Source organism: Larus michahellis, chromosome 3, assembly GCF_964199755.1.
Source record: "Larus michahellis chromosome 3, bLarMic1.1, whole genome shotgun sequence".
Classification (NCBI taxonomy): Eukaryota; Metazoa; Chordata; class Aves; order Charadriiformes; family Laridae; genus Larus; species Larus michahellis.
The window spans coordinates 40446656-40461466 of NC_133898.1; the positions used below are offsets into that span (position 1 = coordinate 40446656).

The 14811-nt window shown below is 38.1% G+C and overlaps 1 protein-coding gene across 17 annotated transcripts in view; it reads right to left on the reverse strand.

Moving 5' to 3' along the window:
* The window catches only part of LTBP1 (latent transforming growth factor beta binding protein 1), a 203607-nt gene that overhangs the window by 134768 nt on the left and 54028 nt on the right, over positions 1-14811 (reverse strand). For 12 of the 17 annotated variants that reach the window (XM_074579857.1, XM_074579856.1, XM_074579855.1 and 9 more), the window contains exon 5: positions 748-915. In XM_074579857.1, the coding sequence (XP_074435958.1) occupies positions 748-915 (168 nt within the window). Of the gene's footprint in view, positions 1-747; positions 1170-14811 lie in introns of those variants that run through there. The other 5 variants (XM_074579862.1, XM_074579861.1, XM_074579860.1 and 2 more) reach the window with 2 other exon arrangements.

Sequence of the window (14811 nt, forward strand, 5' to 3'; positions counted from 1 at the left end):
TTACAAGACTAATACTTGCACACAAATTCCTACCAATATCATATAGTCTACAGTTAAAACACGCTAACCATTATCCTAGATAGCTTTCAGGATTTGTTTCAACACAGTCAAGCAGTTGCAGGGTTTAGACAGGCATACTGCTGATACTCTTACTGAGCAAGCAGAAAGAATAAACATTAACAGGGAAATGAATGGCTTCAATAACTTCAGTTGGACTTCACATTATTTCAGTCTCTAAAAATGACAAATATGAAATCTGACTTACTCTCAGCAGTAAGAAAAACTTTAAAGCTGATGTATTTTTAAAAAGGATTGTAGTTTTAAGGAATTCCTGCACAATTGTTTGGAGACAAATTCACTATTTTAGCTAGATTTCATATGCAAGTGATACTTATTCGACAAGCAAAAAGAGGAACAGAACTTTTTGTAGAATCTGACATTTTCTCTATTTACCAACACATACTCTGAGGGATGAATTTTACCAAAAGCTTCAGCTTTGCATGTTGCAGCCCTGCAGCTGAAAATTCAGAGAAAAAGACTCCCATACTTTTCATATGACACAAAAGGAACTTTTGGGAACATTTCCGAAGGATACCAGAAAGCTCGTCTAACATACAATGGCTCCTACTCAGCACAGCCCTCCAAACAAAGAGTAACAGATGCACAACTGGTATTAATAACAAAACATCTCCTCCCTCTGTTAGTTGAGAGGACAGCTAAGGACAAATACAGTTTCAGGGTACTTACCTACTCGGAAGTTAGTGGCTGTCAGAGTGTCAGCAGCATGGCCGTTTTCACTAATGAGGGTGGTGGTATTTCCCTTCTCACAGTTGTTCTGACAGTTGCCTTTGGTACAAGTCACTTTACAGATGCTGGGTGTAAAGACCACCTTGATGCGACCAGTGTGATTTCCCACTGTCAGCGGAGGCAAAGAAAAAAAGAAAAACAAACAGATGACTTTGGTATCCATTGATTTCCTTCAAAAATTTTTGGAAAAAAAAAAAAAAGGCGGGGGGGAGAAAAAGGCGACAGGTCTACAGGAGGAGGGCAGTCTGCAGTGCTCTCTCTCATAGATCTCCAGTGGTGTCTCTGAAACAGGAGTAGGAAGCTTAGCAAACAGAACTCCGGGATCCGCTCCAAAACCACATTTAAAGTCAAGTCACTGGAGTGGGATTAGTAATCACAATGCTGCACTTTATTCACAGGCAGACAAAGAGCAATACCAAGGGCATGACAGCTTAAATAGCCAACCCTGACAGGCAGATGTAATGTAAAGAGGCTGGCTGTGCACCTAGGGGTGAATAAACTCTTGTGTCCTCCTGCATACTTTTCCTGTTTCTGCACTTATTAAGTCACTATTTGTAGCTCGACCCCTGGAAATGTTTTAGGCATGCGGCATGTCTGAAAACATCTGTCTCAAATCTCCTGGCACCCCAGCCCGAAGTGGTCAAACCTTGTGACGCAGCTGCCTGGACCCATTTTTTCACAGTTTTTTGGCACCATTTTTCCACAAGGATTTACATATTATAGACTAAGCTTTGCTGTCAGCCTTTGTTTAAGTAATAAATAGCTCGGTCAGAGAAAAGGGTGAGGAAGTGTCAATACTTGAAAATACTGGTTCTGAGCTCAAAAGATTAAAATGGCTAGATTCTCTTTTCTTATATACTTCCTTACAGTCATTTTAAAAACTTGAGCGTAATGAAGACTGAGCAAACACTAATTTTAAATTAAGCCCATTAGAAGAGCTTCTTGTTACAGAATTTGATTTAAAAACAGATGTATTTGATTCCAAGTGTAACAGCTGAAGACAAAAAAGAGGTTAAAACTACTCATTAGGAAAATTAGGGAAAAAGAACAGATTCCACTTGCAATTATTTAAAAAGAAAACACAGTTTGCCCTCTGCACACTTACTAATAAATTCAGCAAGTTCTTGTAAATATATCACAGCATCTTTGTGGAAACTATTAATAAATACTTTCATATCAAACCTAACAAGCCCAAGAAATGACACACAGAAAGAGAAGAATCTCCTTCTTCCTCATGTCATAGAAATAAAAAGGCTGCTGGATAGTTGTCTAACCTAGTTTATGAAATACCCTCTGGACAAACATTTTTTTGAAAATCTCAAGAAAATGAAGAAAATCTTCCCACTTCAAAAGAATATAAGGCCTTCCTATTTCTGGCTCCTCATAAACAAATAAATTAAAACAATTGTGCCAACTGTTTTGTCTACAGTAAAGGCATTGCTCTATTTGAACAGCAGCTGTAGTACAGATGCTCTTACCTTATTCTCCCTGAACATTAGCTAGAAAAAGTACAGGCCAGACGGAAACAGAAATAAAAGACTTCAATTAAAGGTTAATATTGTGATTTTAGGAGATTTAGGATTAGACTGTCAATTTAGAAGACACCCTGGATTCTTGGATGCCAAGCATTTCTTATGATAATTTTTAATACACCTTTCCCAATGAACAGACATAAGTGGCTTGTGAATTGCCAAGGCTAGAACTTCTAAGCTTTCCTTTTGTTAAACAGAGCTTCACAAGCAATACAGACATCTTTGTATTTTATTTGCATAGTTTTTTATATATATCTTTTCCTAGAAAAGCCCAATTCATTTTATATTTTATATTTTCAGATGTTTTAGTAACATTTTTCCTTTAGGATGTGATCTAATTAAAAAAACATGGTTAGTTGAGTCACAAAAGTCAGTCCTGCCTACACTGTAAAAACTAGTATTGGGGGACCCACACAAGTTTTCCAGCTTAGCTAAAAAAAAAAATAAAATAAAATAAAAAAAAAAAAAATTGGCTTTGCCAGTATAGATGGAACTGAACCATCATTTCATTCTCCTTCATAGGATTCTGCACTATGTTGTTGAGTCCTGAGCTGTATCAGAATTTGGGCACAATGTTACTAACAACAATCTTATTTTAAAAATATTTTTTATCACATAGTTCAGATTTTATCAGAAAAATTCTGTAGCATATTTTTTTTGGTACCAGAGAGACCTTAGTATGAGACTGAATGGAAATTGTAATTTTGCCTCTCACCCCTTTTGGGTGAGAAAATGTCAGCATGTAAGTATGGGAGTAGCAACAGAGGAACAGCAGTTCATCAGTACCTTCAAAAACACAGGCCACTATCTACAAGGGTAAACAGTATCCATGAAACAATATTCAGATACAGGTTTTCAGGGAAGTAAGTAGTCCGAAAAGTAACATGATGTAAGTCCTACAAATATTCAAATCATTATTCAGCAATGCTTTTGTTATAAAACCAATTCTCACAGATATTTCTGTTTTACTGGTTGCAAAGAGCTAGAAATAAGACAACTTCATGTTCTTTTGAGACAGGAAGATTTCCTCCATCTTTCTCAGATTTATGAGAACTCTAATGAAACTGTTATTTCCTTCTCTTTGACTAGCAGGCCACAGCTTTTAACTTCCTCAATTTCTTCTGGAGATATTTAGGAAGGATACAAAGCTAATGATGGCCTCTGAGCTGAAAACTGACTAGTGTATGAGGAGGTGATTCAAGGCAGAGATACTATCTTCATCCCACTCTCTAGTCTACATTCTAGTTCTTATGTAGACAATACTATCCTCACACACCCTAAGGTTCAGGGACCTTAACGGTGAGCATAATACATGTAGATTTAAATTGAAAACAGACCACAAACCCTTCTGAAAGGAAGCTTTTGGCAGAAACTCTACAATGTTAGACTCTTGGACTTGCTGAATCCTCTTCCTTTCTTCTTGTCTGTGGTTGGTCGCCCCCCCACCCCTCCTTCTTGTCCAAAGTGGAGATGATTTAATTCTAAATGAGAAACTATATGCTTCAATATCTCTTAGCTGGTTTGGCAGTATAATGTTAAAAGCCACAATTTCAAGCTAGAAAAAGCCCATTATTGCTGTAGCCTTGACCTCTTTTGGTTTTGAGCTAGTTCATATGAAAGAAAGACAGTGCATTTTTTGAGGTAGCACACAGATTATTTTCCTCTTTAAACACCAGAAGCTTTACTGATGATGCCACTGCAACATAGACATGACAAGATCTGCAACTTATATTATCTCAAATTCATTTCTGGAAAAAAATGATGATGCCACAGCACTGCAACATACCTGGAATCATTGCGGTTTTTTATATATAAACAGAAATGCATCATAAACTCTTCAAAACCAATTTTAAACACATGGAAATGAAACACCTCATTCTGCTCTTAAGTGTAACACCAGACTGAAGAAATACACATGTGAGACCAGATAAATAAATGAGCCTAATGAAAGACTACAAAAGCAGAAGATATAAACACCAAATAAATAGCAAAGCTACTGAAAAAATGGCAGAACTAGAGATAGACTGTTTTAATAAAGGCAGGACAATCAGGATTGTTAATAGTGGCTAAAGCTTCATCCCTGAGCTAGGCAGCAAATTCACAACAGGGAGGCTCAGCCAACTGCACCATCATCCTGCCTCATAGTCCAGGCTCACTTATACATAAGAACTCTTTAAATTTGTCAAAAGAGATCAGTGGAAGAATGTACCCATAATTTCCAAAATCTGTGAAACTCTCTTGAGCCAGATTCAAAAAGAAAGATGCCTGGGTAGGAAGTTCCGATCAAATATGAGAAAAAAACTTCTTTACGGTGAGGGTGACAGAGCACTGGAACAGGCTGCCCAGGGAGGTTGTGGAGTCCCCTTCTCTGGAGACTTTCAAGACTCGCCTGGATGCAGTCCTGAGTAGTGTGCTCTAGGCAATCCTGCTCTAGCAGGGGAGTTGGACTAGATGATCTCTAGAGGTCCCTTCCAACTCTGAAAAATTCCGTGATTCCGTGGGTAGAGTGATGAGATTTTAGTTGAAAATTGGCACTGCATGTATGTGATTTTCTTTCCATCCTTGTAAGAGACTATGATATAATATTATGAACACAGCAATCCCCTGCTGTGATAGATTTATGATCTAACAACAACTGCAGGAGAAATGGAAAATATAAGCAAAAAGATTTCTTCATAGAATGCCTTCTGCCCTCACTTGACCATCACAACAAACTGACTTTTTTTCTGCATTACCAGAAAAGGTGAATGAGTTAAGACAAAGCAGGTGGCAGGTTTTAGATCCAGGTGGTCACAACAGCTCATGTGGCCATGCCTGGGCAGAGTTGTATAAGGGGAAGGATTCCTCCTCAACCTCCTGAGCCCTTTTGTCTGTAATGCTGCTCAGCCTTCATTTCTTTCTAGACGAAATTCTATAAACACATTTTTTTTCTCGGCTTTATGGCTGCCCTCACGGCTCCAGCATTCTGCAAGGATTTCACTAGACAGTATTCAATAGCTGTAGTGGATCTCAGAAGATTTGTGGCATGTCCCTGTTTTGCAGGAAGACAATGGGCTAGCAATGCTAGAGAAAGCAGAAATGGTATTCAGTTAAAAAGATGACTACACTGTACTGTCTCATAGGTCAAGTGGGGCAAAGAAAAGAAAATATTTTAATGTGTTGAAAAAAGTATTATGTGTATGATGTTTTTGTGCTTCACAGTGATTTAATCAAAAGGATTCACAATAAAAGTTACAAGCAGTGGCTTATACTGTGGACTCGGCTGGTAGAGCTTACACATCTCTCCCATAACCCTTACACTAAATTGCTTTCTGACTCTACTTTTAGAGGGGTTTGAGGGCGTGGTTTTTCTGTTTTCTTTTTTTAATACGTTCACGTATGACAAACTCCTGAGGTGAATCTCCTGCGGAAACAGAACTAAGCAAGCTGTAGGCTTTCCGTTAGTACCTCCAAGAATGATACATAATAGTCTGTTTTCATGACACCTTACTTCTGCACTGAATCCAGTTTTCATTTGTGTATCTACACGCAATCTCATCAGACCTGAAGACCCTATTTTAAAATGGCATTCTCTTCCCAAAGAGAATAGATTATCTCAGGCAATTTTATGTTTTCAGATAACCATGATCCATGAGGAAAACTTTGGAATGAAAATGTATCTTCTCAAATTAAAGCTGATAAGCTTTTGAACAGCAAATAAATTCGACATCTTAAATTCTCAGATGACCAACACCCTCTCTTTTTTCTTAGTTAAATGCTGACAAAAAAAAAAAAGAAAAGAAGCAGACGGAAATTACTTATTTCCTAAAACAGGTGTCTCCCAGTTATTTCACCAGTCCACCTGGTTTAGTCCTTACTACTAGATATGCTTGTTCAGCTAAAAGGAAAGCTGACATTGTATAAAAATCGACTGCGTAAGTAAAAGTTAAGCTTTTAGAACTATTGTCAAATGACCTTTTTTCACTTTTGAAAATATATGAGGAAGTTCTGTCTTATCACCACTTAGTCATCAATTTAAAACAAACAAAAAAAAAATCCCAAAAACCTAGTTCCCAAAGATCAGAACAAGTTGAAACTTGGTTATCATACATCTTAGGTATATCAGAGTTTGGAAGATTTACTAGTGCTAAGAGCTAAGAAGGGGGGCGGGGGGGGAGGAAAAAAAAAAAAGGAAAAAAGAGGAGGGATAAAGACACGTTAGATTCACATACAGACGAGAGGCAGACCTTCCCTAAATTTCAGGTTACACACTGAGAGGAATACAGCCCTTGCTAGGCATAGGAAGAACTGAAAGAGACTCTGAGAGATCACCTACATCCCCTCTCTTCTTTTTCTCAACACAGGATGAAACAGCAGCATTACACTAAAAGTTTGACCAGCCTATTCTTAAAACCCTTCTATAATGCAGATCCCACAGCCTCCCTAAGAAAATGTATTCCAGTGCTTCAGCCTCTCTTATTACAAAGGTATTCCTCATACCTAACTCACATTTCTCCTGTTGCAGTTCAAGTGTATTGTTGCCCTGCCTTATCTACAGCAAACTCTGACAAAACCTTATTCCTCTGTGGATCAATTTCTATCGTACTTGAGGACTGCTACCACGAATCTCCCTCAGTCTCATTTTCTCCAAACCAAAACCATCTAAACTTTTCCAGTCTAAGAGCCACATTTTGCAGACCTCCATTCTTTCTTGTTTTGCTTTTGATGCCACTCACTTGATCCCTCGTCTTTCTTCAAATACGCTGTCCAAAACTAGACAATACTGCAGCTAAGGTCTGATCAGCGTTGGGGACAGCAGCAGGATTACTCAGCACAACTTATGTAAAATGCTTCCGTTGGTGTAACTTATTTTCTCCCCCAACAGCGCACTATTGATACGTCAGACTCAGACCCAGTCCGCAGGCTAGGCCAAAGGGGCACAGATCTTCCAAATCCCTTTCTGATCTGTTGATATGGATGTCATCCCAGTGAAGTGAATGTGGAACATTCCTTACACAACCTTTGCAGAACTGAACTCAGTCCTTAGTCTGCTCTGAGCATGGGAGTAAAACATTCTGCATTCAATCCTTGCCCATCTGAAAACCAGGCAGAATATGAGCCTTATTCTTTATGTAACAGTCACAAGCACAAACAAGTCTGAAAACTACATGGATTCAAAAAGACAAGGCACAGATGACGGGTAATTTCATTTTTTGCTTCAGTATAGAATTGCCTGTCTTCAGGTAGGGCAGTGCATCTTTGCTCTTTCTAGAAACTTCATTACAGTACACTTGCACACCTCACACCTGGTTTTCTTGCCACGAACACTGGGAGAAGTTAGACATGGCAATAAAATTTAAAATAAGATGATCCAGTTTTATTTCATCTAAGATCCAATGCCGCCTTCTGATGCTTAAAAGTACTCCCCACAGTTCTGCATGAGGTGATTGATGAGGCATCTGTGTGCGCACCCACCCAGTCAAACATTTTGAACAAGAGGGCAGTATGTCAAGCTGTACTTTATTTACCAGGTCCAGACAGCTACACATTACTGACATGTAATTAATTCCAGCAATCCTTCTAGCATTTGTTATTTCTGTAACTCCTTATTTTTGTTGCATTTGTATGATTTTACAGGTATTTCATTAGTTAATAAAGCTTAACCTTTGCTATTTTGTCACTTTTCAAGTACTCAGTTCTATTGCCTTTATGCAAAGCAATGGGGCTTCAAAGACCAAAACATGATCCAGCTCCCTATTACAACAGTAACTCAATAGTGATTTCCACATGTTCTTTTTCTTGCCATTCTTATTGCCACCTTTGCTGTTATACACACACACTTCTCTACATACCGATTTCTGACTAGCTGTGTTACTACATCTTCACATCATTTCCTCCTTCTGTCTTGTTTAGATGCTCCTACCACAGTCTTCTCCCTCCAGTCAGAAATGAGTTCTCAGATGTCTTGCTTTCTATTGCACTCTTGTTTCTTTACCCTCTTTTTAAGCCCTGTTTGCTTCTTCAGCATCCTTGACAGATAGGAAAAGAAATCATCCACAAGACTTGATGCTTCCAAGGTAAGGAAGAAGATAACTGAAAACCTTTCTTCTTCCTGATTATCACAGGGATACAATCTCTTCCTTGCTCCCTGTCACAGCAGAGGGAAGAGGGACTTTTGCTGTATTCCTCATCACCATCCCCACTACCCCCCCAAAAAATCCCTAAAATACAGAAAAAGTTTTGGTCTACTGTAGGAGAGGCAAGTAACCTACTCTTCAATTCTCTTAACCTCATTTCCCTTTACATAGTTTAGGATGTTCCAGAAAAAGATATCAACCCAAATAAATTAGAGACTGCAATGTGGTTAGGAGATGTCCAACAGAATTGCCTCAACTGTATTCAATTAAATTTATTGGGGGATAATTCTTTTAATATGGTTTTTTGTTTATTTGTTTTAAAGGTATTACATGTAGACTAGATCCACAAATGGATATGATGCTAAAGAGTTTAAATTTTAGCCTTGAGTTGTACCACTAATCAGTGCGAGGTCTCCTGTACAAGGGACGTGAGAAGTTAATTGCATGAAGCAAGCAGCCTAACCAGCACACTGAACAGGAATGTGCCCAACCCATTAAACAGGAAATGCTGAGGATCTAAGACTGCTTAGTTCAAATCCTTTTAGAGCTCAGACACATTTCTTGGAGGAACTGAGCGACTCTTCACTACAGCTGGGTTCCAAACCCCACCATGACTACACTATAGCGCTCTTTAGGGAGTCTAATCCTACAGGAGAGTTTAACATGGCTTCGGTCAGTGCACTTCTATGGATAGGCAGGCAGACAAGTGCTTCAGCTGCAGGTCCAGGTGGGAATTAAGCAAAAGATTAGCACCCAGATGACCTGCCTTCTTCAGAGCAAAGCACTTCTGAAACAGAACTTCAAGCTCTTCAAGAGTCTCATGATTGAAAGGTTTGGGTCTGGAGACAACTCCAACTGTAAGCAACCCAGCACAGGATTGAGGTCCACAAGCCTTTTTTAACTCCCATTCACATCACCCAGATTCTTAGGTACCTAAAGTGTATCTGGACCCAAAAGGCTTTCACTTGAGGGACAAGGGAACAAAAGCCAAAAAGCTACAGTTAGACACAGACAATTGTCTTTGTGTCTAGGACAGAAAGCCATTCTACACAACGCTCATCTCAGCTGTGATGAAGCAGTAATGATTTCACAGCCCACCACAAGCAATTTTCTGCTGATGGAGGCTACTGCAGGTACTACTGCAGGAATTGCATGCTCAGATAGCAAAGTCAACATGTTTACACACAAACTCACAGCTGTACAGGAACTCAGGCGGGCACAGATGAACACAGGTTACTAGTGTCATTGACACTTTAGAATTACCAGCTAAATACAACCACTACTGTCCACTTTATCAACAGGACTCTTTCAAGAAGGTCTCAATTAGGCCTTTACACACTGGCAATAAGAATCATTCCCACCTGATCTCACCCATCTGAAATTATGCATTTTGCCGAAGGTAATTATCTAGACTCCTGTAACGATAAGACGACAGACATTACCTTGCCCTATGATAGTATTACAAGTCTTAAGTTGCAAGAGTGTTATTTCTTTAGAAAACAAATTCTTGAGATAGACACAGTTTCCCCCTCCCAGGGTATGTGACTCCCTTAAATGGGAAACCAAGTCTTAGGTGCAACAGTTTAAAAGTGTTTACCATTTCCAGGAAGAATAGAGAATAATAATGAAATTAATATTATCTTATTAAGTATATTCACTTAACATTCCATTTCCTGAAAGGAAGCAACTGAAAAGCACTAAGGAAGTCAACAAACTGTAAACAGTGACAAAGGACAGAACGTCACGGAATTAAGTTATAAATGAACATAGCCCTCTCCACATGCTGAATCACCATTAAAAATCCTCTCCCTCAGCACTGCATGAAGCCAAAATCTTTTTTTTCCTTTAATTTTCTAAAAGGGGAAAAAATGACGACAGAAATAAGGATGTCACTGATTCTGAAATCTCAGTTTCACTGGGTATGAAAGGACCTTCTTCTTGCGGTACGTTTTCTGTTGACATTTGCTCGTTCCTTCTGGCATGGGCGACAGCACTGACAGAGAAGAGCACTTTCACATCTCTTATGAGTAAAACCAGACTTAGCTACTTGCAACAACCAGAACCAATTCTTGGTATCCAAGACTCACATCACAGCAACTCTGGAGTTAGCCTGGCTAAGGGACTTTTAATGTTTAATTGTGTGGGTTCAATCAGTCTCTATATTCAGCTAAATTACTATTTTTCAAACACGTCATAGAGGTTTTCCCCTACAGAATTTTCTGGAAACCTCTTCTCTTTTTCTTCTTGAGAAATCTTTGGTTTTGGAGCCAATTCTCTTTCATCACAGCAGTTGAGATGCATTTGCCTCAGTCTGTGTTTTCCCCTAGCTAAAACACGTTTTGAACTGATTTTAATTCTGTTTGCCAGATCACCAATCTGTTTTTCCAATGTTTTTCCCCACACTGCCGTTTATCAGTCTTGGCCTCCATATTTTAAAGCACAAAGACAGGATCATTCATTTTTGGGTGAATGTAACATTTAAATTAGTTCCTATAAAAGCACCAGCAGCCTTCGCCTTTCACGCAGACATTCAATTATTGGTAAGCTCAGTGGCCATAAAACCTTTTCGGAGTCTAAAGAGAGCTACAGTAATTTTTTGGGGGTGCTCATTTACTGGCCTCCTCAGTTGTGAACCGTTTATGAATACACAAACAATCACAAAGACAGCTTAGAAAGGGTATTGTTAAAATGCCTGCAGCTATAGTATAGAGAGAAGCAGTTTGTATTTATACAGAGTTGTTCTGTCTCTAAGGACTTCAAAGAACTCCATAGTCTTTTATAACTGATAAATAAACTACGTTCATTTGTTAGTTATTTTTTTCAGAATCTGACTCTAAAGCAAAAGCAACATAAATGTGCTGCTTGATTCGACAGAGTTAACTGCATTAGTGTGAATTAAGCCATTTAATCCATATTTGGAGTTTAGCCTCTTGTTTCCAATTCCCACTGGAATCAAATGCAAACTTTAAATGGCTGTTATGAACTGTCATGCCTTTCAATAGCAGTATAAGTAATGCTCTCAAATGGTGGAGAGGAAAAGGATGCTTTGCTAAAATTGTTCCTGTTCTGTCATCAAAAAAGCCACACCGTGGTTGACACTGATGATGACAGCTCAAAGTTTTTCTTAAACGTTTTAGAATGTCCCTGAAAAATCCCCCTCATCTCTTGAAGGAGAGAAAAGGCTTTGAGCACACATGCGTTTTGCGTATGAGAAAATAAAACAAAACCAAAAAAGTGCCTGACATTTATACACTTACCCCATTCCCTGATTTGTATTTGATTATGTAAAACCTCAGAAAAGGACATGGATATCAGTTCCCCTGAGTGACTGAAATGAATTTGACTCTCCATTCCCTCCAAATAGACCGTGTTGTAATTTTTCAGTTATTTCTGCTAGTTAGTCTTCTAACTGTTCATTCTGTTTTCACCCACCTCATTCTGCTGGGTATACCTTGTTTAATGAGTGTACAGCCTTAACCTCCCTTCCTTACCTCCAAATTTTCCAAAACTTCTATTTAGAAAAGTTACCAATGTTCAACTCTAATACTCACACATATGTACGTAGGCAGAAGTTACAGGGAACACAACGCAATGCGCTAGTTAAGACATGCCAGTGAGAGAATTATTTTGCTGTTTATGCAGACCAGTTCCACAAATAAATACCAAGAAGGGCAGAAAGAATAACTGACCCACTGAAGACCTGACAGAGCTTTTTTCCCCACTAAAGTCAACACACACTGAATTGTGGCAGAATGTCAAATCATACAGATGCATTTACATGAAACACGTGTCATATCTCTCTATGCATTTTTTTAAACAGTAAAACATTTATGCATTTTACAGCTGTTTGTCCATACTTACTGATGGGGAAATACTATTATTGTGATGTAAGTGTCACGTAGTGAAGTCAGAATGGTGCAATTTCACAAAAATAGTTTAAGTTGGAATTTCAAAGCAACACCTGTTTTTGCTTAAATCAACCTATGAAGTCATCAGTGGAACCAGCATGTGTAAATTATGTATGAGCTTAAAAAAGAGCTTCTCTAAATTAACAGTGTATTACGCTTCCAATAGTAGGAAAGCTATTGTTATGCCAAAATTTTAACAGAGCATTCTGCACATCACAATTCTAAGTTGTGAGCCATTTTCTTACACATTAATCTTATTTCATGTATACAAACATATGTAAAATTATGTTGTAAATAGAATGTATCAATAGTTAGAACAGTTACATGACTTTCATATGATTGTTTCAGCTTCATCTTTAGACAAGGATTTAAGTGTTGCCCACAGAACGATGTGCAGATTGTAGAAGTCTAACACCCACACATGCATACTTGTCCAACTTCGAGCCACAATACACAAAACTAAGCCACAGCAGGGTGCTGCAAGCCTCTATTCACTAACCATTCTGTAACCTGTACTACTTAAATTCGAGACATGTTTTCGTTTTCTACCTAAAATAGAAAGGATACAACTTTCCTTAATGCATTTTATAAGGAAATTCTGGTGAAGCCCAAAAAAACCCCATCTACCTCAAAAAAAGGAAAAGTCTTCCATACTACTTAATTGTATAAACTTAACATGCAACTTCAGTTGCAAAATTCACATACATTTTGTATTGTCTTCCGGAATAAACAGATTAGGCTCATTTTCCTTCTTAAACATATATTTATCCTTGGGATAACTTTGTTATATAAACACATGCTTTATTTATTTCCTTCCAGCTGTGCGAAAGGTACTCTATACCTACTCTGGAGTTCTCTTTTTCCTTTTAGTCCAGTTTCTGGTTGCCTCAGGCACTAATTAATAGATTTTCACAGCAAGCCTCTAAAGACAGGGAAGTGGTGGCATCATCATTGCACACATGGGGAATTGTAGCTTGGAGAGGGGTGTGTGAAAGTGTCCTACATATGCAGGCAACACAAACTCCAAACAAGACTGGACAACTGATTTCAGAAGCAGAAATCCTACTTTTTTCAGCTCGATGGACAAAACTCACAATGCCACTAAAAACTAGCCCTCAAACGTCTCAGGCTGGAAAATGAGGCATACATTTAAATGCATTTTCTGAAGAACTATTTAACACCAGAAGTGGATAGAGTGAAACTGGGAACATCCCAGCCTCTTACTGCTGTAATAAGCAGTTCTCACAGTAAATGTGTTGAAAGGAATTCCAGAAAGCGCACATTCCGTTTAGAATTTGCTTATTATCATATCCTTATACATTTTAGACCAATAGAAACAGCACGGAATTCCTTTATCTAACTGCCTTCAGCATTACATTTATAAAGCCAGGGAGATCAACATTGATATTTAGAAGATCCGTACTCAGCTCACGCTGACTAGTGGTTACTATTTAACAGTGCCATTAAAACAGCAGTGGAAAAAGTCTGAGGTAGATGTACCTGAATTACTTAAAGTATCATCTTCCTACTGTTTTATAGACTACTAGGTTGGGAATAGAACTTTACAGTTGAAATTTCTGTGCTGATACCATTGCTACTGTTAGACTCTTAGAGGATTTTTAACCCTGAGGTTTCAAATATTCAGACAGATTATACGTCAAATGTGCTGGTGTGTACTTTTAAGAAAGCAATGCACCCCTTGAGAATTACTCAGAGCTCGTGGTGAGCATACGTAAGATAGGCTATTTGGCTGCCCTCACCTACATGTCAAAGTATTTTTAATGTTTACATTAAAAATATTGAGATCCACATGATCTCATCCTTTTCAGTTATTCTTTGCTGATCATATCAATTCCACTGCAAGCTTATTTTTATCACTATATATTCAATCTTCCTACTGGTGCTAAACCATTTATAGGTTCTCTGCAGCTGTCAGTCTATCCAACATGAGCTATTTTCATTTGCTTGAGAGGTCTCTGAATTTCCAAAGCCTTATCCTTAAGTATTTGCTATTCTGCACAAAGATATCTGAAAATTAATACGCAGTAGCTTAAATATATCAGCGTACCAATTAAATAGAATCAGATAGATTTTTGGAGTGTAATAACTTTAACAACAGATGATTTAAAAGCATGCAAACAGAATAGCATTTCATCTCTAGAAGACAAGCACTTTAAAATTATGCAATGCCATATTTATGCGTCCTGATTTTTCTCTCTCTGTATGGAATGTGGTATGAGTGCATTGAAAAAAGCAATGTATATATATATGAATAAATAAAATTGTATTACAATGCTAGGCATAAGGAGACAGAATTAATAACGGAGTAAAACTGTGACCATTCTGAAAATTTGGCTGAGTCAGTGAACTCAAAAAATGTTTAACATTAAGGATCTTGAATTATTTTCAGGATGGGTTTTTCATTTGTTTTGTTTTTACAAGAAAAAA